This window comes from Nerophis lumbriciformis, linkage group LG06, assembly GCF_033978685.3.
Source record: "Nerophis lumbriciformis linkage group LG06, RoL_Nlum_v2.1, whole genome shotgun sequence".
Lineage (NCBI taxonomy): Eukaryota > Metazoa > Chordata > Actinopteri > Syngnathiformes > Syngnathidae > Nerophis > Nerophis lumbriciformis.
Window position 1 is genome coordinate 46,998,472 of NC_084553.2, and position 25,361 is coordinate 47,023,832.

The 25,361-nt window shown below is 38.8% G+C and overlaps 1 protein-coding gene across 2 annotated transcripts in view; it reads left to right on the plus strand.

The window, feature by feature from the left end:
* Window positions 1-23,934, plus strand: part of LOC133608865 (secretory carrier-associated membrane protein 5-like) — a 64,670-nt gene extending 40,736 nt beyond the window's left edge. For both annotated transcript variants that reach the window (XM_061964465.2, XM_061964466.2), the window contains exons 5-8: window positions 1,995-2,151; window positions 2,381-2,482; window positions 15,127-15,244; window positions 20,934-23,934. In XM_061964465.2, coding sequence (XP_061820449.1) covers window positions 1,995-2,151; window positions 2,381-2,482; window positions 15,127-15,244; window positions 20,934-21,113 — 557 coding nt within the window. In that variant the 3' untranslated portion in view covers window positions 21,114-23,934. The remainder of the gene's footprint in view (window positions 1-1,994; window positions 2,152-2,380; window positions 2,483-15,126; window positions 15,245-20,933) is intronic.
* Window positions 23,935-25,361: the final 1,427 nt, after the last annotated feature.

A 25,361-nucleotide genomic window follows, 5' to 3' on the forward strand; every position in this document is an offset into this window, starting at 1 on the left:
CTCTCCACTCCCACGCTCTCTCTGTCTCTGCCCCTCCCTCACGAATGCTGCTGCGTGCCACACCTTCACAATATGTTTTGTTTTTAACCCCTTCTTAACCCTGTACGTACATTGAAAATACATGCTACCCTAACTCAAAATGCCGGACATTTGAGGCATTTTAGAAACTCCGCCCGGACAGCCCAGATAGCCCCGCAAAAGAGGACATGTCCGGGGGAAAGAGGACATATGGTCAGTCTAGTACAGGGGTCGGCAACCCAAAAGGTTGAAAGAGCCATATTGGACCAAAAATACAAAAACAAATCTGTCTGGAGCCGCAAAAAATTAAAAGCCATATTACATACAGATAGTGTGTCATGAGATATAAATTGAATTAAGAGGACTTAAAGGAAACTAAATGACCTCGAATATAGCTACAAATGAGGCATAATGATGCAATATGTACATATAGCTAGCCTAAATAGCATGTTAGCATCGATTAGCTTGCAGTCATGCAGTGACCAAATATGTCCGATTAGCACTCCACACAAGTCAATAACATCAACAAAACTCACCTTTGTGCATTCATGCACAACGTTAAAAGTTTTGTGGACAAAATGAAACAGAAAAAGAAGTGGCATAAAACACGTCCTAGAAAGTCGGAGAAAGTTATACATGTAAACAAACTACGGCGAGTTCAAGGACCGCCAAAATTAGTAGGACAAAACGGCCCTCGCCAAATAACTCGAATCAGTGAAGCATGTTCAATATAAACAGTGCACTTTATAACAATTAGGGATGTTTGTGTCATGTTTGTCCTCCTACAGAAACTATATTAACACAAAAAAAATATTTTTTCCCCTCATCTTTTTCCATTTTTCATACATTTTTGAAAAAGCTCCAGAGAGCCACTAGGGCGGCGCTAAAGAGCCGCATGCGGCTCTAGAGCCGCGGGTTGCCGACCCCGGTCTAGTATAAAGTAGACTAAAAATATAACATAGTAGCAATATATAATATAACATATTATATATACAGTATATAGAATATACTGATATATTATATTATATGCTATTATATTGTTATATAATATATACAATATATAACAAATGCTAACAGATGCTAGCATTATAAACACACAAACCAAGTAGCTTATATATGACAATTATTATCAAAAACTGGTACTTACGGACATATACGGTACTTAGGGACGGCGTGGCGCAGAGGAAGAATGGCCGTGCGCGACCCGAGGGTCCCTGGTTCAATCCCCACCTAGTACCAACCTCGTCATGTCCGTTGTGTCCTGAGCAAGACACTTCACCCTTGCTCCTGATGGGTGCTGGTTAGCGCCTTGCATGGCAGCTCTCTCCATCAGTGTGTGAATGTGTGTGTGAATGGGTAAATGTGGAAGTAGTGTCAAAGCGCTTTGAGTACCTTGAAGGTAGAAAAGCGCTATACAAGTACAACCCATTTATTTATTATCATATTCTCCAGTCTGAAGGAACAACTAAGACTACAGCACTTTTCATTCTGACAGAAAATGAGGGTGGGGGGGGGGAAAAACGGCTATTGCTAATGCTAATGCTAGCAATGACTGACACTACGGAAGCCTGCAAGCGACAGTGAAACTCACAACCAAAGTAAATGACAGCCTCTATATATTAGATAGCTGGATAAATGCCGTACAAATATTTCTTCTTTTTTTTTTTTAAACAGACTGTTATCCAAGTAAAAGTTAATCACTGTGAATATTGTCTTTTTGCAGGCCTCTTCTAATTTATTTGACTATAAAACGGTACGGATTGCCTCTACTGTTGTTTTTCTTGCATGTACTTTTCATATAATACTGCGTTTGTTGTTGTTGTTGTTGTTGCATGGATGACATTTTAATTAGCGTATATAGGTTTATAATGCATGCAGCTGCTGGCGTCTAATGAACCCAATGTTGTTTTGTCTCGTCTGAACGTGTCGAAGCTTTGAAGCCTAAATTACGTGTTTGTATGTTTTCCTTTTCTTAGTAAACTCTGCAACGCTGGCTGTCAATCTCATCGGCTGCTTTGCGTGGATGTTCGGAGGAGGAGGAGTGACCAACTTTGGCCTGTCCATCATTTGGCTGCTCATGTTTACGCCTTGCTCCTACGTGTGCTGGTTCAGGCCCATATACAAGGCTTTCAAGTAACCCATTATCTTATTATCTTGGTTTTTCCTCTCATTAGTTTGTGCAAGTGCATGTGTATAGTGGTCTGCTACCCCACTATGATCCAACAGGGGGCACTGATGTACAAGTTTTTGTCCAACCATAGCTCAGCCCTCTCTCAGTAGTAATAACCGGCATGCACTTTGGATACAATGATAATTACATACAACACAACACAATAAACCTTTCTGATTATTTTCTCCTCAGGAGTGATAGCTCCTTCAACTACATGCTGTTCTTCTTTGTGTTCATGGCTCAAGTCGGCATCAGCATCATTCAAAGCATCGGTATCCCGGGATGGGGAGTCTGGTAAGAGTTTGCAAAAAAAAAAAGAAATTCAATATCCAAACACAGCATGCAACATGTTACATATTTTCATAAATTGCCAGATCCAAGACTGAACCACAATACTACCCTATTTTGAGAAAAATTATTAACTGTAAGTGTAAAATGCTTTGATTATTTACATAAATCGCACAGAGACGCTGCGAAAATTGGAAACAGGCAATAATTGGGGGAACTAATTGTACACATAAACACAACAAGTCTTTGTTGTAACAAAGCTTCTTGGCAATACATCTGAAACCGTTCACAATAAAGCAGAGGTATCAAACTTGTTTTTATTGAAGGCCACATCGCAATTATGGCTGGCCTCAGTTGATCAATTGATGTGGCGGACTACATAACATTATGCGGCAGACTATATTGAATGACATGGCGGGCCACTTTAAATGATGTGACGCACCACATTAAATAATGTGGCGGACCACGTCGAATGACATGGCGCGTCACTTTAAATGATGTGACGGGCCAGATCTGACCCCCGGTACTTCAGTTTTACTCATGTGTTTTAAAGCCTGTTCATTGACGTTTTAAGCAGCACCATATTTGTAAAGACTACACATTTGTGGGACAAACAAGCAGGGCTGAGTATGTTGGTCGCACAGCTTACATTTTGTTTGGTTTTGAGCTCCTGATACCTCATTCACTGGTAAGAATGGGTCAGTAAGTTTCGGCTTTGCCAGAGGTCTTACAACCCTTGGCAAAGACTATGGAATCACCAGACTTGAAGGATGTTCATTTAGTTGGTTAATTTTGTAGAAAAAAAAAACAGATAACAGACATGACACAAAACTATAGTAATTTCAATTAGTAACTTTCTGTCTTTAAGAAACACTAAAATACATCTTAAATATAAATAGTGGTAGTAACAGTTTAATTTTTAGATCAAGCAGAGTAAAAATATAATGGAATCAGTCAATTCTGACAAATAAAATATGGAATCATATATGGAACACCTAGATCAGATTACATCTGTTCATTAGTCTACAGTTAAAATGGACATATTGGAGAGCTGTTGCACCAGGTGGATTTACATGAATCATGGCCTCAACACAAGATATGCCAATTGAAACAAAAGGAAAGGACTATCAAACTTCTTCAAGAAAGTAAATCAACACGCAATGTTGCAAAAGATATAGATTGTTCATCGTCAGCTGTGTCTATAATCTGGACCAAGTACAAACATGTGAAGGTTGTAAAAGGCAAGAATAGTGGTAGACCAAGGTAAACATCAAAGTGTCAAGACAGAAAACCTACAGCAATATGTCTTGAAAACAAAAAATGTATAGCAAAACAAATGAACAAATGGTCAGAAACTGGAGTCACCATATGTGACAGAACTGCAAAGGAAAACAAAAGCTGTCATTGACATCTAAACAAAAACAAGGTTCCAATGGGCTAAGGAAAAGCAATTGTGGACTATGGATGAACTGGATGAATGTCATATTCAGTGATGAACCACGAATCTGCACTGGGCAAGGTGATGATGCTGGAACTTTCTTTTGGAGATTTCTGAAGACGACCGCCTGAGTAAAACCTACACATTTCCACAGTCATTGATGATATGGGGCTGCATGTCCTGGGGAGATGTCTGTCCACTTGAACATCTGTGGTGGAAGTGGAAGAAAATGGTCCATGACAAGACTCCAACCTGCAAAGCTGATTTGACAACAGCAATCAGAGAAAGTTGGAGCGAGATTGATGAAGAGTTCTGTTTGCCACTTTTTAAGCCCATGCCTCTGAGACAGCTAGCTGTAATAAAAGCCAAATGTGGTGCAACAAAATACGAAAGTTTTGTTTGTTTTTAAAGTTAAAGTTAAAGTACCAATGATTGTCACACACACACTAGGTGTGGCGAAATTATTCTCTGCATTTGACCCATCACCCTTGATCACCCCCTGGGAGGTGAGATGAGCAGTGGGCAGCAGCGTTGGCCGCGCCCGGGAATCATTTTTGGTGATTTAACCCCCAATTCCAACCCCTGATGCTGAGTGCCAAGCAGGGAGGTAATGGGTCCCATTTTTATAGTCTTTGGTATGACTCGGCCGGGATTTGAACTCACAACCTACCGATCTCAGGGCGGACACTCTAACCACTAGGCCACTGTATCCAATAATTTGAAATGACTATAGTTCTGTGTCATGTCTGTTATCTGCTTGTTCGTCTACAACAACTGAATGAACATCTGCCAAGACTGGTTATTCAATTTTCCAGGGGTTGTAGTTCTTGGTAATACATCCTATTCCATTAGAAATCATGTTCATCATAAATGGTGCCATATTTGTTAGGATCATGGATTTGTGTGATAAGCCGCAGAGCTGACCATGTAGGCTGCACAGCTTATATTTAGTTTCGCTTTGTGTTTCCGATACCTTCTTCACCGGTGAGAATGGGTCCTGCTACAGTATTCAGTAGGTTTCTGCTCTAAGAATCAGCATGCCATGTTCAACATGTGATAGCTCAGCTGCAGGCGGGTGTTCTGCAAAACCAAGTTACGGCATTGTTGTGAGCCCTATTAAGCGAGTACCATCCCCAAACGAAAGGCCTTCCTCCATGTGATGTCCCAAGAAGACCGTTTCCATACCCTGCCATCACTTAGGTACCATAGGTTGAATTCTACAGATTTGCAGTCAAAAGGTTTGCAGGCTGATATTGCCGACATCTCTGCTCAGGCATTCCAAAGAGACTGCATGCAGCTAATGTCCAGTCTCATACGTAGGGCTGCCAGGAGGCCTGCTACGACTGCCCTTCTCCACCCAAGTCCATTTTAATCATCTCATCCACCAAACACTAAACAAAAGTCAATGGCACTGCAAGAGAAAATGTGGCATTCTTTTTTACAGGCACAGCTGCATAACCGACATACTCAGCTACGCTGTTCATCCCACAAATGCACCTTCTTTACAAATGTGGCCACCCGAAAAGCGAAGTGACAAAATGTCCTCACTTTTTGTGGTAAAACAACTTACCGTATTTTCCGGACCATAGGGTGCACCGGACTATAAGGCGCACTGCCGATGAATGGTCTATTTTCAATATTTTTTCATATATAAGGCACGATTATAGGGCACAATAAAGGAGTCATATTATTATTATTATTTTTTCTAAATGTAAAACACTTCCTTGTGGTCTACATACTATGTTAAGGTGGTTCTTTGGTCAAAATGTTGCATAGATTATGTTTTACAGATCATCTTCAAGCCGCTTTCTGACAGTCGCTTCCGAATGCGCCATTTTGTGGGCGGTCTTATTTACGTGGCTCACCTTCGGCAGCGTCTTCTCCCCGTCATCTTTGTTGTAGCGGTGTAGCGTGCAAGGACGGGAGTGGAAGAAGTGTCAAAAGATGGAGCTAACTGTTTTAATGACATTCAGACTTTACTTAAATCAATAACGGAGCAGCATCTACTCATCCGGAAACACGCGTCACGTTATGTCAGGTGAAAAACAGTCCGACCGGAACTCTCTAATAACTACATTTCCTTGGGTGAATAATGTAAACTCACCACACCGGTATGTTTTAGCGCTTTCATGGCGAGTTTACTGACAGATATAAGTAATAACTTTACACTACTTTATCTTAGAAATGGCAACAGCGGAATATGAATGTCCCTTAACAAGAAGATAGAGAAAAAGAAGAAGCTTATTGACTACGACAAATTTTTCAGGATTTATGCAGATCCCAAATACAGATCAGCAGGTACCAGAACGTAAGAAAAGTTGCTTTTGCATAATATTGCGAAACAAAACGCCAGATAATATGTCTTAACTTATACACACACCATAATAATACTCGTATGTTTAATGCGCCGACAATCAATCAAGCAGTGCAGCTTCATAGCTTACCAAAGTCGTACTAAAACATTTTGGTTGATTTTTGAGTGCCGTGTGTAATGTTCTATATTTTCAATGGAACATATAAAATGTTGGTGTTGGTTACTTGAGTCATATTGCCATCATAGTGCAGTCTACACATATCTCTTATGCTTGACTGCCATCTACTGGTCACACTTATCATTACACCATGTACCAAATAAAACAGCTTCGAGGTCGGTTAGCAAAACCAGAATTATTCCGTACATTAGGCGCACCGGGTTATAAGGCCGGGAAAATAAAGTATTTTAAGTGCGCCTTATTGTCTGGAAAATATGGTAATTCTTTTACTTTATTAATGATTTAGAGTGGAAAGGAAAACATACTGTAGCACTACACGATCACAACGCAGCGGCAACAGTATCAATGTCGTATTTAGAAATTAGGAGCAAACTGCTTAGCCAGCATTAAAAGCACTTTTATCTGTGTCCACGTGCAATTTCAAGTTATTATTAATATGTTTTAATGTCTAACAGCAATTTAATTATTTGCATCCTTAAAACCCAATCAAAGATGGAAATTACATTTGGGGTGAGGGGGGGACTATTTTCCTCAGTCAACACATGTACTGAAGCGGAAATATTTTATTACTTTTCTGCAAGACTATTAAAGATGTTGTCAGGTAAATCCCCGGGCTTTTACAATTAAAGCAGGTGATACCATAATCACCAGCAAAGACAAAGTCATTTACTTAGATTGTATATTGGACAACACTCTCTCGGGTGAAAAAATGGCATTAAAAGCAATCACCAAGATCAATAATAAAACTACATTGTTGGGCAGGATTTCTGCGTTTATCAACAGGAATACACTTAAAACCCTTGCCGGTGCTCTCATACAGTGTCATTTTGACTACACCTGCACCTCATGGTTCACCAGTATCCCCAAGACACTAAAAACAAAACTGTAAACTTCCCAAAACAAGCTGGTGAGACTCCTGCTCAACCTCCCATACAGGACTCACCTAACTCAAGCCCACTTTACCAAATTGGGATGGCTTAGAGTTGAGGAAAGAGTACACCAAATCGCAATGTGCATGGTATTCAAAATACTAAGAGAAACTGTCCCCAAGTACCTGTCCAACTATTTCACCAGAGTAAGTGATGCTCACAGGTACTACACAAGAGGGAGTTCCTCAGACCTCGTCCCCCCCAAATTCAAGACTCTCATGAGAAAAAATGCATTCTACTATTTTGCCACCACACAGTGGAATGCAGTACCAAACAGACCTTAAAATCCAACTTCCCTAGTAAATTTTAAAACTGCCATAAAATCATGGCTCAGCACAACCTCTACCTGATCTGAACCAAAATTGATCCCCAGAAACTTTCCGACGCACCAAACAGGTTTATATGTGGTTATAGTGTATATATATTTTCTCATTCGGTTTTGCACACTCTTGGAGTCAACATGTGCATAGTCATGTACATAATATATATACCCCCCCCCCCATTTTTTGTATATGTTTTTCAAATCACCTGATATGTATACTGTGTATATGTACATAATTTATCCATTTTTTTACGTAATTTTTTTATATACATGTTACAGGTTATATGTCTTTTATTATTGAATGTATCAAATGTGATGAATATTTAATGGCCCACAATAGAAACAAGCCTTTTGGCTTTTTGTGCCATCCATTTGCATTTTTAAAGCATTACATGGATTCAATTCTTTAAAATGTCAATAAACTTCTCAATCGCAGTCTTAGAGGAAAAACAATAAAATAGCATTGACGTCCTGGCATTGCTGCACTGCAAAAACTGAAATCTAAGTAAGATTAAATATCTCAAAAAAGGGTGATACTTGCTTATTTTCTGTCTGATAAGATCATTCTTCTCACTAAGCAGATTTTATGTTGGAGTGTTTTACCTGTTTTAAGGGTTTTGGTCCTAAATGATCTCAGTAAGATATTACAGCTTGTTGCTGAGATTTTATGACCTATATTGAGTAAAACATGCTTGAAACTAGAACATCAACTGTTGCAAACCTGTGTCATCAACACTCACAAGTATAAAACTACTTTTTTTAAGTAATTATTTCTTACTTCAAGCATGAAAAAACAAATCATAATTTTGACAAAATTGTGTCTCATATTTAAAACAGATGGCAGCCAAAAGGACTTTGCTGTTTTATTTTCAATGAAACAATAGAAAATACGTACTCATATAATAGTACAGTTGGCACAGTACAGCAAACTGACAGTTAATATTTAAACATTTAACATGTGACATTTCAAACAATTTTGAACAGAAGTAGTTCATGTAAATTCAGATAAATTCTTCAAAATTACAATAAAAAAAAAATTTGGCCGGGGGCCGGGCTGTATATGTGCGCATTAATTGACTGAAAAAGCACGCACTTGGCGCGATGATGTCATGTCGTCGATGGAAAAAATTCATTTTTAGACCATATGATTTGCCTGAGCGGCTAGGAGACCACGAGAGTAACAAGCGGTTGCCTTGTTGCCTTTCCATTAAGAACAATAAATTAGTTTTTAGTGTAAGTTTGCTGGTTTCAAGAAATGTAATGCCGAGCGCATATCATTATGTCAAGATAATGGCACTAGCATTTACTTCATTTAAGAATATTTTTCAACATATTGAGCAAAGAGGTCTCATTTTTTTTCTACCAAGAAAAGTGCACTTGTTATTAGTGAGAATATACTTATTTTAAAGTATTTTTGGGTGCATTGAGGTTAGCTAATTTTACTTTACTAAGCCTTGACAAGCCGAATTTTCTTGTTATATTGGCAGATAATTTTGCTTAGTTCAAATAAAATACCCCTAATTTTTGTATTTTTTTTCTTGTTTTTGACCACTGACTTTTTGTGTGCAACATGGTGCTAAACGGTGGGTAAAAGTGGGTATGCACTATATGCGGCGAGTACGGGCTATTTTGAGTTGCCATTTTCTGTATTTAACAGCAGCTGTTTGTGCATGTGTAAATTATATAATCAATAACAGAGTAGGGTTGCGCGTATTGGACTATTGCTTGGATTTACATGAACTCACGTCCGGCTCATTAAACATGCGCGGTGGTCAAGCCAACATCTGCTCTCGAAAAAGAAATGCCCCAATGCTTGCATTTTTTTTGGCTGTACGAACCGTTCACATTGTGAAAAGGACAAACGTTTCTTCAGAGTTCCTTGAAAGGTAAATTCAAGAAGGGCGAAAAAAAAGTGCAACAATTTTACAAAAGACGACGAGAAAAGTAGCACGCACTCCAGTCAAAAGGAAGCAGAGTCGAAGAAAGCCCAAGTTTGCAGTGATCACTTCGTTAAAGGTTTGTTTGATATACTTTTGACATTTAGTATTTCCCATTTAATTATTATCTTGATATTATTTGTATTTTATCTTGTTTCAGAATTCTCAGAACACATTTTTGCTACAAGTGTTTCGTCTAAATCGGGGGTCAGCAACCCCGCGGCTCTCGCCTAGTGGCTGTGGGATTCGGCGAGCGCCATTTTGTGCTACCAATTTCGGCGGTCCTTGAACGCACCGTCGTTTGTTTACATGTACAACTTTGTCCGACGCTGCCACAGTAAGACGTGTTTTATGCCACTCCTTCTTTGTCTCATTTTGTCCACCAAACCTTTTATGCTGTGCGTGAATGCACAAAGGTGTGGAGTGCTAATCAGGCATATTTGGTCAGTGCTTGACTGCAAGCTAATCGATGCTAACATGCTATTTAGGCTAGCTGTATGTACATGTTGCATCATTATGCCTGGTTTCTAGCTATATTTGAGATAATTGAATTTCCTTTACTTATGTCCTCTGTGTATTTAATTTATATTTGCATGTCTCATGACACATTATCTGTATGTAATATTGGCTGCATGTCTAATAGTTGTTTGTGTGCCATGTTGTTCCAGACCACAGCAAACATTACCCAGCTTGCAAAGATTGTAATAAACCCATTAGAAGATGACAGCCTGCAGTTTCCTTTAACTTGGACACACACATCTACAGCTGTATACCTTAGGCCAGTGGTTCTCAAATCAGGGTACGCGTACCCCTGGGGGTACTTGAAGGTATGCCAAGGGGTACGTGAGATTTTTTTTTAAATATTCTAAAAATAGCGACAATTCAAAAATCCTTTATAAATATATTTATTGAATAATACTTCATCAAAATATGAATGTAAGTTCATAAACTGAACATCAAATCAAGTAGGCTATTCCATTCATTACCATAAACCCAGAGTTTCCCCCATGCCATGATGGTTTGACCCTCACTATAATGTCTCCCAAAAAGAACTGTGAAAAGAAATGCAACAATGCAATATTCAGTGTTGACAGCTAGAATTTTTGTGGACATGTTCCATGAATATTGATGTTAAAGATTTCTTTTTTTGTGAAGAAATGTTGAGAATTAAGTTCATGAATCCAGATGGATCTCTATTACAATCCCCAAAGAGGGCACTTTAAGTTGATGATTACTTCTATGTGTAGAAATCTTTATTTATAAATTAATCACTTGTTTATTTTTCAACAAGTTTTTAGTTATTTTTATATCTTTTTTTCCAAATAGTTCAAGAAAGACCACTACAAATGAGCAATATTTTGCACTGTTATACAATTTAATAAATCAGAAACTGATGACATAGTGCTGTAGTTTACTTCTTTATCTCTTTTTTTCAACCAAAAATGCTTTGCTCTGATCAGGGGGTACTTGAATTAAAAAAATGTTCACAGGGGGTACATCACTGAAAAAAGGTTGAGAACCACTGCCTTAGGCAGGTCATTTCCAGGAGTTATCTCACATTCTGAGAAGTTTTACTAATATTTTCCAATGTTACAAAAATCGGTAGAATAAATATGACATTTCGACATTTCTATCAACAAAGATTTGCGTCAGCCTGCAAAACATAGTCATTTTGATAGTTAATAGCTAATATAAACACTTACATCATGTGTTGTCTTCATTATAAGACTTTAATATAAGGCTTTTAATTTTTTGCCGCTCCAGGATTATTTTTTTGTATTTTTGGTCCAATATGGCTCTTTCAACATTTTGGGTTGCCGACCCCTGGTCTAAATAAAAGAAAGCAAATATGAGCAAAACCTAAAAGAGTTAAGTTTTTTTTTTTTTACCAAAGGCAGCAATCATAAATGAAGCTTTCAGCACATACACAAGGTTGAGATATGTAGTTATATTTTGATACAGACGGGGAGAAACATGCATACTCGCAAAAGGCGAGTGCAACAGCAACAAACATGGCTATAGATGCAAAGTTGAATCACGAAATGCAATCTTACCCGAGCAACAACGATGCATGATGTATCCGGGAGAGTCTTGATACCAATTTCCTTGACCCAGCCACACACAAAGAAGTTGTAGACCTCCATGCTTTTCTAATTTTTCATCTGTTTTGCCGTGGAGAATGACGTCAGAGCACAAGATAGTTCAATAGGTCTGGGAACACCACCGACGGATAATCCTTAGTATCACTTGACAAATCTTTTTTTGATGAAGTATAGGGATCTATTACATCGCATAGTTAGATTATTTTGACCCGTATCTGCTTTGTGCCAGAAGATCTAGGCCCCTTGCATACTCACAGCCATCTTGGCTTGGTTTTTCACTTCCGGGAAGAGGTCATGTGACTGAATAAAAGTAATAACAACACTATATAATTTCAATGCAATCGTTATACCGTGATGATGGATGTTTATGACACATTCTAGCTGCGTCTTGCAGATTTGACAGCGACAAGCGAACAACCGAGTCCTTAACGCATTGCAGCGTCCTCGTTAGCGAGCGAGTGGCTAATGTCCCTCCACAGTGCAGTTTTTAAATCACTAATCCTTGCTTCCATGGTGGTAAATAAACAAAGGTTTTTACATGTATCATTATCACCATGAATTGATTTACGTGGACCCCGACTTAAACAAGTTGAAAAATGTATTCGGGTGTTACCATTTAGTGGTCAATTGTACGGAATATGTACTGAACTGTGCAATCTACTAATAAAAGTTTCAATCAATCAATCAATCAATCAGTCAAAAAACTGTAAGACGAGGAATAGCAAAACATGGTACACTACAAACCGTAAGAGATACAAAAAAAGCTAAGCGAAGCGCTAAGCTTGGATGTAAACACATGTGGGTGGATAAGATACAAATATCACTATGTTTCGTTATTTTTGTCATTTTTGTTATTGTTTACAAACTCAGGATAAAAAGCCAAAAGTAGTTTTTTCTTTTGTTTGGTTATTTTCAGTGTTGGGTTAGTTACTGAAAACCAGTAATTAGTTACAGTTACTAGTTACTTTATTTCAAAAGTAACTCAGTTACTAACTCAGTTACTTACACTAAAAAGTAATGCGTTACTGTGAAAAGTAACTATTTAGTTACTTCTTTTCCCCCCCCTTTTTTTAAGGCTCCCATTAATGCCCTTTTAGCCTTCATTTCAGTACTGTTATTGCACTGAAGAATAATACAATGTGTTGATCAACTTGACATGCATTTGCATCACTGAACTCTGCTAAGCAATGTGCTCTACATACAACACACAAAGACAAAGATATGTTTCAAAGGGCCAATTTATTTCAGGCCAGAACAAATTGACAAAACTATTTTAAATAGCTGCAACATAATGGCACTTTAACTTTAACTTTAAGTAGATAGGATCTTTGATCCAAGACACAACTTACATTTAACTAAAATGTTATTTTCTTTGTGCTCGACAAAAGAAAAGTATTGAGAATATCTCCATGTTAAAAAACTCGACTTCTGGCTTCTCCATGATGTCTTGTTAGTTGTTATGAGAGTAGCGTATGTGTGTGTGTGTGTGTGTGGCCCTTTAAGATATGACAGCATGTGAGGTGAGTGACGTCAGTGAGTGAGTGGGCGAGAGAGGTGAGGGATCGGCGACAGTGAGTGCGTGCAGGTGCTCTAGCTTGGTGGATGGCTGCGTCCAATAAAGTCACAAAGTTGCAACAAACCGCCGGTCTCGTCATTCACCCTCAGCTGTAAAGACCCACTGCCGGGTAAAGTGAAGGTTGTTAGCGCCGAAGACGTACATAGGCCCTGGAGGAATGTCTCCCCTGCGCTCCTCAACTGCGGTATGGGAGTCCCCCCCGCCCCCACCCACACAAAGCACGCCTTTTCTTTTCCACCGCTGCAATAAAACACACTCAGATCTTCTGTTTCTAGCCGATACTACATGAAAAATAACGTAAAATAACGCAGTAACGCATCATGTAGTAACGGTAACTGAGTTACTGAATATAAAAAATAACGCGTTAGATTACTAGTAACCGCCGAAACTAACGGCGTTACAGTAACGCGTTACTTTGTAATGCGTTAGTCCCAACACTGGTTATTTTACACGATTGACTTTATCATAAATGTTGTATTTAATAAAACATACATTTAAAATGTCAATGTTAATTAATATCATTTTCCCACCGTTCCGTGTTTTTGTCAGATTCCAGTTGCGATCGAAAGCGATCATTATTCAATGATCCTGAAAAAAATGATAAGCATGAATATTGATATCACCAATACTATCCAGCCACAAAAACTATATCAGGAGGTTGCTTACAGCCACAGCTGTTAATACCAATGTTTTTTTTGACTCGAAGCAAATTAAAGACCCAGGCGGTCTTGAATGCATCATAATTAAATGATCCCCTCAACTCCCCCCAAAATGGATTAACTCGCTGGAATAAAAAAGACAATATAACATACATCCATAAACGTGGACGCATGTGGAAAAAGTGCAATATATTTATCCGTACAGTAATCTATTTATGTATTTATATATATTTATGTATTTTATATATATATTTATTTATTTATATATATGCACCTTATTGTTTTTTTATCCTGCACTACCATGAGCTTATGTAACAAAATTTTGTTCATATCTGTGCTGTAAAGTTCAAATTTGAATGACAATAAAAAGGAAGTCTAAGTCTAAGTTATTTTACCTTTACTTTTGAAGACTTTTTAAGAGTTTTTTTGTTGTTGTTGTTTAAAAAAAATAAAAATAAAAATATTGATTGTAATAATAATAATATATTATTTATGCACTGTATATAAACATAGAAATGTTACACTAAAAAGGTCAATACATTTTAAGAAATGTTTTGGTCAAAGAGATTCATGCATTACTATGCCATCCATCCATCCATCCATTTTCTACCGCTTAATCCCTTCGGGGTCGTGGGGGGCGCTGGAGCCTATCTCAGCTACAATCGGGCGGAAGGCGGGGTACACCCTGGACAAGTCGCCACCTCATCACAGGGCCGCATTACTATGCCACAAAAGTTATATTAATGCATTTTTTTTTTTTTTTTTTTTTTTTTTTACCAGCCCATATAATCTGCCTTTTCCTTGTGAAACACGCTTCCCCCCAACAATGTCTGCCGCCGTCATTAACACGACAGTGATGGACCATTAGAACCTACCCCCGTGGAAGTTTTATGACAGGTGTGTTATTAGATTTTTAGAGGCCGTTAACGAGCGCCTGACTCGGCCCGATGATCACAAATGAATCATATTATTATTACGACAACCTCCATAAAGTTTATAAATGTCACTTTTGGATACACACCTGTGTGAAGAAGTGTCGGAAAAGTTTTTTAATCGCCTCTGTACTTTTAAGTCCACACAATGATTGGCATTTAACGTCCAGATGGCCAAAGTGGTGCTAATGTTGTCTTAGAGGTGGTCTCAAATATCAGTCATGAGTCATTTTTGATCATCAAAGTGTCATTTCTTTCTCCAGTGGCTGGTTGGCGACCATCTCCTTCTTCAGCTATAATATATTGATAGCTCTGGTCATGTTGGTTCCGACCATCATGTTCACTGCTGTCGCATCGCTGTCCTTCCTCGCCCTCACAAAGGTAAGACGCGAGAGTTTGGTTTTTATTGCACGTTTTTTTTTTGCCATTTTATGCACTTTTAGTGGATGCTAAGTGGGATGGTTGTGGTCTACAACCACACACAAGCAGCTGTCTGTTTAAATGCTTTAAAAACAGTATAGCTTGCAGGTGTACCAAATGTATGGGATGGGTACAGAATCCGGTACTTTTTTTTTTGGCCCCGACCGAGCATGTGAGATCCAACGGTGCCATGTTGTGGTACCTTGTCGTCACTCCGGCAGCACTGAGAGCGGACTCAGCCAAACTACCTCTGGGCATACTTGCCAACCTTGAGACCTCCGATTTCGGGAGGTGGGGAGGGGGGGCGTGGTCGGAGGTGGGGTGGGGGCGTGGTTGGGGGTGTGGTTAAGCTACAGCTAGAATTCACCAAGTCAAGTATTTCATATATATATATATATATATATATATATATATATATATATATATATATATATCGTATTTTTCGGACTATAAGTCGCAGTTTTTTTCATAGTTTGGCCGGGCTCCAGAGCGACTTATATGTTTTTTTCCTTCTTTATTATGCTTTTTCGGCAGGTGCGACTTATACTCCGGTGCGACTTATACTCCGAAAAATACGGTATATAAGAAATACTTGACTTTCAGTGAATTCTAGCTATATATATATATATATATATATATATATATATATATATATATATATATATATATATATATAAATAAGAGAAATACTTGAATTTGAGTGTTCATTTATTTACACATATACACACACATAACACTCATCTACTCATTGTTGAGTTAAGGGTTGAATTGTCCATCCTTTTTCTATTCTCTGTCACTATTTTTCTAACCATGCTGAACACCCTCTCCGATGATGCATTCTGCTTCGTCTCCTTGTTGTGTGCGCAGTTGTGCACTGCACTCTCTAAAAGCCGTAGATGTTATTGTCACATATGCATGTACAGTAGATGGCAGTATTGTCCTGTTTAAGAGTGTCACAACATTGCTGTTTACAGCAGACGAACTGCTTTACGGTAGACAAAAACGTGACTGCTGTTGTTGTGTGTTGTTGCCGCGCTGGGAGGACGTTAATGAAACTGCCTAACAATAAACCCACATAAGAAACCAAGAACTCGCCCTCGATCATTCTACAGTTATAACGTGATTGGGCAGGCACGCTGTTTATATTGTGGGAAAGCGGACGTAAAAACAGGCTGTCGACACGTCACTCAGGTCCGCCTGAATTTCGGGAGATTTTCGGGAGAAAATTTGTCCCGGGAGGTTTTCGGGAGAGGTGCTGAATTTCGGGAGTTTCCCGGAAAATCCGGGAGGGTTGGCAAGTATGCCTCTGGGTAATGTTGCAATTTTCAATACCAGCAAAGACATTGACTCAAAAAAAAAGCTCCAACCTAAACTACCGTAAATTCCGGGCTGTATGACACTACTTTTTTCTTACACTTGCGACTTATAAGACAGTGCGGCTAATTGTTTGAAATTTCCCCGAAACAGCCATAATAAAAATAGTTTAAAAAAAACAAGCAAATACACATAGAACATGTTTTATTGGTTGTGCTATGCTGCCATCTTATGGACGAGTTTGCTCACTGCAGGTGTCCTTCCACTTCCGGGTAGGGATTTTTTTTTTTTCTCGTCTTCCAGCTGTGCAATATACCTTAAATTGTTTATACTTACTAAACCGGCCAGTGTGTGTTGTCTGTAGGAGTGTTTTCATGCATATTTGTATGTGCAATTGTAATGTTAGGAAGTTAGAGGCGTGAGAATTAGCTAATATGCTAACACGTTTATGAGTGTCTGTGTTCGTAATATTAACTTACAATGGCATTCTTTTTGTATTGTTGCAGTTTCTCAAATTCCTCAGTAAACGCCACCGTGGACTTACTGAGTCTGTTTAGCGGATTGGAGAACCAGCTTCCGCAGATAGTGGTTCCATGACGATGAATTCTGTTTTGTTTGAAACATTTACATAATTTTCTGTGTACATAATTCATTACGCAACGTATATGCGGCTAATATATGAAAACATTTTTTTCTTCTTCTAAAATCTAGTGAGTGCGGCTTATATCCCGGTGCACTCTATAGTCCGGAAAATACGGTAAGTAAGGTCCTACTTCTCCAAAACTGCATTAACTTGACGCTAATATACATTGGCTTTGCTCTTGACATGCTACCGATTAACATTCGTGATTTTACACCTAAGATTCATGTTACAACCAAACAGCTCGTGTGTACTAAGTACAATACTTACAGTATTGATACTTTTTAGGGCGCAACAAAAGACTAGGTTTTAGCAAAGAGTGAAATGACTTGCCAACACACCATAAACTATACACTACTTCCATCTAACATATTGGACTTGCAACTGTAATTGCAACTTATTGTTACACTTGCAAATGAGATATGTGATAACAAATCAAAATACAACAGCTGGACAGCAGTTATCATAATCAGCTCATTTTTAAATGTTGCAATACATTTTGTATTTTATTATAAAAAAAACAATTAATATTTACTAACACACACAAAAGATTCCAATCGGTTCAAATGTAAACTTTACCCATCCCTAACCAAATATGTACTGTACATAGTGTGTTCGAAATATTGTATTAAAATCAACGAAGGACAGGTCTCTTTTCCCTTAAAAAAACCATCAGAACAAGACGCTAATATACATTGACTTTGCTCTTGACATGCTACTGATTAACATTCGTGATTTTACACCTAAGATTCATGTTACAACCAAACAGCTCGTGTGTACTAAGTACAATACTTACAGTATTGATACTTTGTAGGGCGCAACAAAAGACTAGGTTTTAGCAAAGAGTGAAACGACTTGCCAACACACCATAAACTATACACTACTTCCATCTAACATCTTGGACTTGCAACTGTAATTGCAACTTATTGTTACACTTGCAAATGAGATATGTGATAACAAATCAAAATACAACAGCTGGACAGCAGTTATCATAATCCGCTCATTTTTAAATGTTGCAATACATTTTGTATTTTATTATAAAAAAAACAATTAATATTTACTAACACACACAAAAGATTCCAATCGGTTCAAATGTAAACTTTACCCATCCCTAACCAAATATGTACTGTACATAGTGTGTTCGAAATATTGTATTAAAATCAACGAAGGACGGGTCTCTTTTCCCTTAAAAAAACCATCAGAACAAGACGCTAATATACATTGACTTTGCTCTTGACATGCTACTGATTAACATTCGTGATTTTACACCTAAGATTCATGTTACAACCAAACAGCTCGTGTGTACTAAGTACAATACTTACAGTATTGATACTTTTTAGGGCGCAACAAAAGACTAGGTTTTAGCAAAGAGTGAAATGACTTGCCAACACACCATAAACTATACACTACTTCCATCTAACATCTTGGACTTGCAACTGTAATTGCAACTTATTGTTACACTTGCAAATGAGATATGTGATAACAAATCAAAATACAACAGCTGGACAGCAGTTATCATAATCAGCTCATTTTTAAATGTTGCAATACATTTTTAATTTTATTATAAAAAAACAATTAATATTTACTAACACACACAAAAGATTCCTATCGGTTCAAATGTAAACTTTACCCATCCCTAACCAAATATGTACTGTACATAGTGTGTTTGAAATATTGTATTAAAATCAATGAAGGACGGGTCTCTTTTCCCTTAAAAAAACCCACCAGAACAAGATGCACCGTCTTATATTTAGGGTCTAGAAACTGACAGTTGGCATCAAACTCCCCCGTGCGAGTCGGAGCTGTCAAAAGATGTGTTGGTGAAGATATTTGGGATCTAACCCAGCAGGCACTAGACGTTAAAAGAACGTTGAGAACTTATTGAGTTAGGTCCTGACGTTGAGCAACTCAAACGTAACGTTGAAACAACATGCTTTTTGATGACGTTTAATTCTGACGTTAATTGGTCATTTGCCAACCAACGTGGATCTTACGTTAGACACCAACAATTTACAAATACAACTATTTTGCAGAGTTGTTTCAAAGTCAGTTTTAAAGGACATGTACGTATAATCAACGTTGTATCAATGTCTTCAAAGACCAACATGTCGAGCGATTTCCCCCCGAGCAACTCAGAGCTTTTCTTGCTGTCACTTGGAAAATGTGTCGTCTTACACATGGGGTGGAGAAAACGACAGGTGTGTGGCCAAGTGACTTCTCCCCAAAGGGGTCTGAACTTTTCTTCCGGTCGCCTGAAAAATATGGCCCCTCCCATATTTGGGGTCTAGAAAAAGGAAAGGTGGTGCCAAGCCACTCCTGTTTTTCTTCTAGTCACTCGAAAAATGCATGACATCGTATTACAAAACCCAAAACCAGTGAAGTTGGTACGTTGTGTAAATGGTAAATAAAAACAGAATACAATGATTTGCAAATCCTTTTCAACCTATGTTCAATTTAATAGACTACAAAGACAAGATATGTAACGTTTGAACTGGTAAACTTTGTTATTTTTTGCAAATATTAGCTCATTTTGAATTGTTTTTTGGAAACTGTGGACGTCGTATCCTCCGGACCAAAGAGAAAAAGAACCATCCGGACTGTTATAGGCGCAACATTCAAAAGCCAGCATCTGTGATGGTATGGGTGTGTATTAGTGCCCAAGGCATGGGTAACTTACACATCTGTGAAGGCGCCATTAATGCTGAAAGGTACATACAGGTTTTGGAGCAACATATGTTGCCATCCAAGCAACGTTATCATGGACGCCCCTGCTTATTTCAGCAAGATGATGCCAAGCCACATGTTATAACAGCGTGGCTTCGTTGTGAAATAGTGCGGGTACTAGACTGGCTTGCCTGTAGTCCAGACCTGTCCCCCATTGAAAATGTGTGACGCATTATGAAGCGTAAAATTACGGAGACCCCCGGACTGTTGAACAACTTAAGCTGTACATCAATTAAGAATGGGAAAGAATTCCACCTGAAAAGCTTCAAAAATTGGTCTCCTCAGTTCCCAAACGTTTACTGAGGGTTGTTAAAATTGAAAGGCCATGTAACACAGTGGTAAGAATGCCCCTGTGCCAACTTTTTTGCAATGTGTTGCTGCCATTAAATTCTAAGTTAATGATTATTTACAAAAAAAAAACAAGTTTCTCAGTTCAAACCTTAAATATCTTGTCTTTGCAGTCTATTCAATTGAATATAAGTTGAAAAGGATTTGCAAATCATTGTATTCTGTTTTTATTTACGACTTACACAACGTGCCAACTTCACTGGTTTTGGGTTTTTTATTTGGGGTCGGCAAACCAACAGGTGGCGCCAAGCGACTTTTGCCCAAGGGAGGTTTTCTTCCTGTCATTTGAGAAATGTGTGTCATCATATATTTGGGGTGCAGGAACCAAAAAATGGCACCCAAGCGAGCCAGAACTTTTCTTCCTGTCACTTGGAAAACAGGTCTGGTCTTATATTTGGAGTAAAGAATACGGCAGGTGGTGCCAAGCCACTTCTCTCCGAGCCAGTCATAGCTTTTCTTACGGTCACTTGAAAAAGAGGGGTCACCGGAAAAGGTGGCGCCAAGCATTTCCTCCTGTCGCTCACACACCGTGACCTAGCTGTGGGTCTATGTAACGTGACATAACAGCAGTCCAACTAAATGTCAGAAAAATACGAGATTTTGTGATTCTCGTCTTGCCTGCAGATCCATAATTTCTACCGGGGGAGCGGGGGCAGCATGTCCAAGGCGCAGGAGGAGTGGACCACGGGAGCCTGGAAGAACCCTCATGTCCAGCAGGCCGCCCAGCAGGCCGCGATCGGGGCGGCGGGCGGCGCCATGCAGGATCAGTACTCGGCCCCGCAGTACAACGACAACCAAATGTAACCTTCAAGGAGACGTCGGGGAAAAGGCCAAAGTTTGAACGGCAGCCTCACTTGGATAGCAAAGTCTGAAGGAATGAATGATGCCGATTTGCTCGCACTTCAAAGAAACATCAGAGAAATGCGTGTTTGCAAGCTGTTTCATCAGGTGGCAAACAAATCTCTCATATTGTTGAATATTTTATATTCTTTCATATACTAGTCATTTTTTTTCTCTTGTTCCTAATGCATTTTTTTTTTTAGTATTTGACAGCGTTAATGACGAACTGTGTTATCACCAAAGACATTAGTGTTGTACAAACCCCGTTTCCATATGAGTTGGGAAATTGTGTTAGATGTAAATATAAACGGAATACAATGATTTGCAAATCATTTTCAACCCATATTCAATTGAATGCACTACAAAGACAACATATTTGATGTTCAAACTCATAAACTATATATTTTTTTTGCAAATAATAATTAACTTAGAATTTCATGGCTGCAACACGTGCCAAAGTAGTTGGGAAAGGGCATGTTCACCACTGTGTTACATGGCCTTTCCTTTTAACAACACTCAGTAAACGTTTGGGAACTGAGGAGACACATTTTTTTAAGCTTCTCAGGTGGAATTCTTTCCCATTCTTGCTTGATGTACAGCTTAAGTTTTTCAACAGTCCGGGGGTTTCCGTTGTGGTATTTTAGGCTTCATAATGCGCCACACATTTTCAATGGGAGACAGGTCTGGACTACAGGCAGGCCAGTCTAGTACCCGCACTCTTTTACTATGAAGCCACGTTGATGTAACACGTGGCTTGGCATTGTCTTGCTGAAATAAGCAGGGGCGTCCATAGTAACGTTGCTTGGATAGCAACATATGTTGCTCCAAAACCTGTATGTACCTTTCAGCATTAATGGCGCCTTTTTACCCATTTCTTGGGCACTAATACACTGGACTCGTCAGACCACAGAACACTTTTCCACTTTGTATCAGTCCATCTTAGATGAGCTCAGGCCCAGCGAAGCCAACGGCGTTTCTGGGTGTTGTTGATAAACGGTTTTCACCTTGCATAGGAGAGTTTTAACTTGCACTTACAGATGTAGCGAGCAACTGTAGTTACTGACAGTGGTTTTCTGAAGTGTTCCTGAGCCCATGTGGTGATATCCTTTACACACTGATGTCGCTTGTTGATGCAGTACAGCCTGAGGGATCGAAGGTCACGGGCTTAGCTGCTTACGTGCAGTGATTTCTCCAGATTCTCTGAACCCTTTGATGATATTACGGACCGTAGATGGTGAAATCCCTAAATTCCTTGCAATAGCTGGTTGAGAAAGGTTTTTCTTAAACTGTTCAACAATTTGCTCACGCTTTTGTTGACAAAGTGGAGACCCTCGCCGCATCCTTGTTTGTGAATGACTGAGCATTTCATGGAATCTACTTTTATACCCAATCATGGCACCCACCTGTTCCCAATTTGCCTGTTCATCTGTGGGATGCTCCAAATAAGTGTTTGATGAGCATTCCTCAACTTTATCAGTATTTATTGCCACCTTTCCCAACTTCTTTGTCACATGTTGCTTTTTATCAGTTTGAACATCAAATATGTTGTCTTTGTAGCATATTCAACCGAATATGGGTTGAAAGTGATTTGCAAATCATTGTATTTCATTTATATTTACATCTACCACAATTTCCCAACTCATATGGAAACGGGGTTTGTAAGTATTTAAATGGTTAGTTAGATTTTTATTCATCCCAGAGTGGGGACATTATATGGTTGCAGTGCAGGTTTTTACAAACAGTAATATAGGTTTTGTTTTTTGATTTATTTATATGTTACTTCATTTGAATGTACAGGGCTAGGACTAATAAACTTCGGTAGGACTTGAATGTTTCTATTTAAGGATGAAGATTCTCTGTGTGACCTCAACACGGTTTCATTGATTTATATGCAGTTGTTTTGCACTGTACAGTTAAATAGTGTTGTAATACTTTATGGGGGAGAATGAGAAAAAAGACGAATAAACTTGGAGAGGAAAGTTGTAAAAATGTTGACAGTGAAGTTGAAATATTCCATGAAAATAATTGTTTACATTTAGATAAAAACAATTATGAGAAGAAAAAAGCACATTAACCACTAGCATTTTGGGGGGGGTGGCTCGGTTGGGAGAGTGGCCGTGCCAGCAACCGGAGGGTTCTTGGTTCGATCCTCAGCTTCTACCAACCTAGTTACGTCCGTTGTGTCCTTGAGCAAGACACTTCACCCTTGCTCCTAATGGGTGGTGGTTAGCGCCTTGCATGGCAGCTCCCGCCATCAGTGTGTGAATGTGTGAACGTGGAAATAGTGTCAAAGCGCTTTGAGTATCTTGAAGGTAGAAAAGCGCTATACAAGTATAACCCATTTACCATTTACCATTTTGTCGCTTGTTGCTGTCAAATTAGCGGGACGCAGCTCGAACATGTCAACAGGATATTATAGGCTCTATTGTTGGCCGCACACATGCAAATGATATCTGTACTTGTATCGTTTGTCGTCTAAAGAACCACACGACAAGTCAGCGAGTACTGTGCGATATTACGATATATAAACGTTTATACGCAATGAAAATGTCTATCAATATAATTCTCAATTGTTTATATTGTATTTATTTTAACAACGCTGCTACTTTGCGTGAGCATTTTTACGTCATTGAAAGAACTTTATGACAGTATTGTTCTGAAAATAAGTAAGAATAGAAGAAAAAAGTTAAAATACAAAAAAGAATGTGTCATCAACGTGCATTATCACAATATAATGATAGTAATAAAAGCTCTATTGTCGGCCAAATTTATCTAATCGTCTATATCCATCCGTCAACCCTCGTTCTATCAATCACATTTTATATATTATATATATATGTATATATATATATAAATATATTAGTGATTCCCAGAGCCCAAAAAAAGTCTGCGGGCTATAGAGCGTTTTCTATTCGGGCTCCAGTACTATGGAATGCCCTCCCGGTAACAGTTAGAGATGCTACCTCAGTAGAAGCATTTAAGTCCCATCTTAAAACTCATTTGTATACTCTAGCCTTTAAATAGCCCCCTTTTTTAGACCAGTTGATCTGCCGTTTCTTTTCTTTTCTCCTCTGCTCCCCCCTATCCCTTGTGGAGGGGGAGACACACAGGTCCGGTGGCCATGGATGAAGTGCTGGCTGTCCAGAGTCGGGACCCGGGGTGGACCGCTCGCCTGTGCATCGGCTGGGAACATCTCTGCGCTGCTGACCCGTCTCCGCTCGGGATGGTTTCCTGCTGACCCCACTATGGACTGGACTCTTACTATTATGTTGGCTCCACTATGGACTGGACTCTCACAATATTATGTCAGACCCACTCGACATCCATTGCATTCGGTCTCCCCTAGAGGGGGGGGGGGGGTTACCCACATATGCGGTCCTCTCCAAGGTTTCTCATAGTCATTCACATCGACGTCCCACTGGGCTGAGTTTTTCCTTGCCCTTATATGGGCTCTGTACCGAGGATGTCGTTGTGGCTTGTGCAGCCCTTTGAGACACTTGTGATTTAGGGTTATATAAATAAACATTGATTGATTTTTCAACCAAACCAAAGAGAAATCCAAAATCAAAATGCACAAGGTCGCAAAATTCTCATGTTTAAAGTGTTTTAGAGGTAGAATCGATTGATCCTATCAGCTGCATTGCTAGCCACCAAGAGCGAGCCGGTTTTTATATGTTAGAAAGCGAAAAAAAAAAACAACAAAAAAAACTTCTGTCTTCTTGTCTCTCATAATGATTGTGAACGATATGCAAAAAAAAAAAAAAAGAAAAAAAAGTGCAGTTCCCCTTTTAAAGAGTGTTTAAAAAACTGGATCCTTGTAGCAGATATGGGTTAAGATTCGGATCTGAACATTACCAAACATCCTTGACAATCAAACCATGATCGTAACAATCCACATTTTGTGTCATTAACTGGTATCTAAACATGGTGTAGCTCTTCTCCTCTGAATGCAAGTGCTCCTACAGCAGGAATACAAGTTCTGTATTCCGAAAAATACAATATCTGGCAAGACACTAATGCACTACACGATTTTTTTTATATTTTCTTATCGTCATTAAAAGCGTGTTTGTCCTTTATGTGTTGAGCTATTTTAAAAAAGCCTAATGTTTAAAAACATTTCATTAAAACAAACTAATTGTCCAGTCATGGTATTAGATAGGGATGTCCGATAATGGCTTTTTGCCGATATTCCGATATTGTCCAACTCTTTAA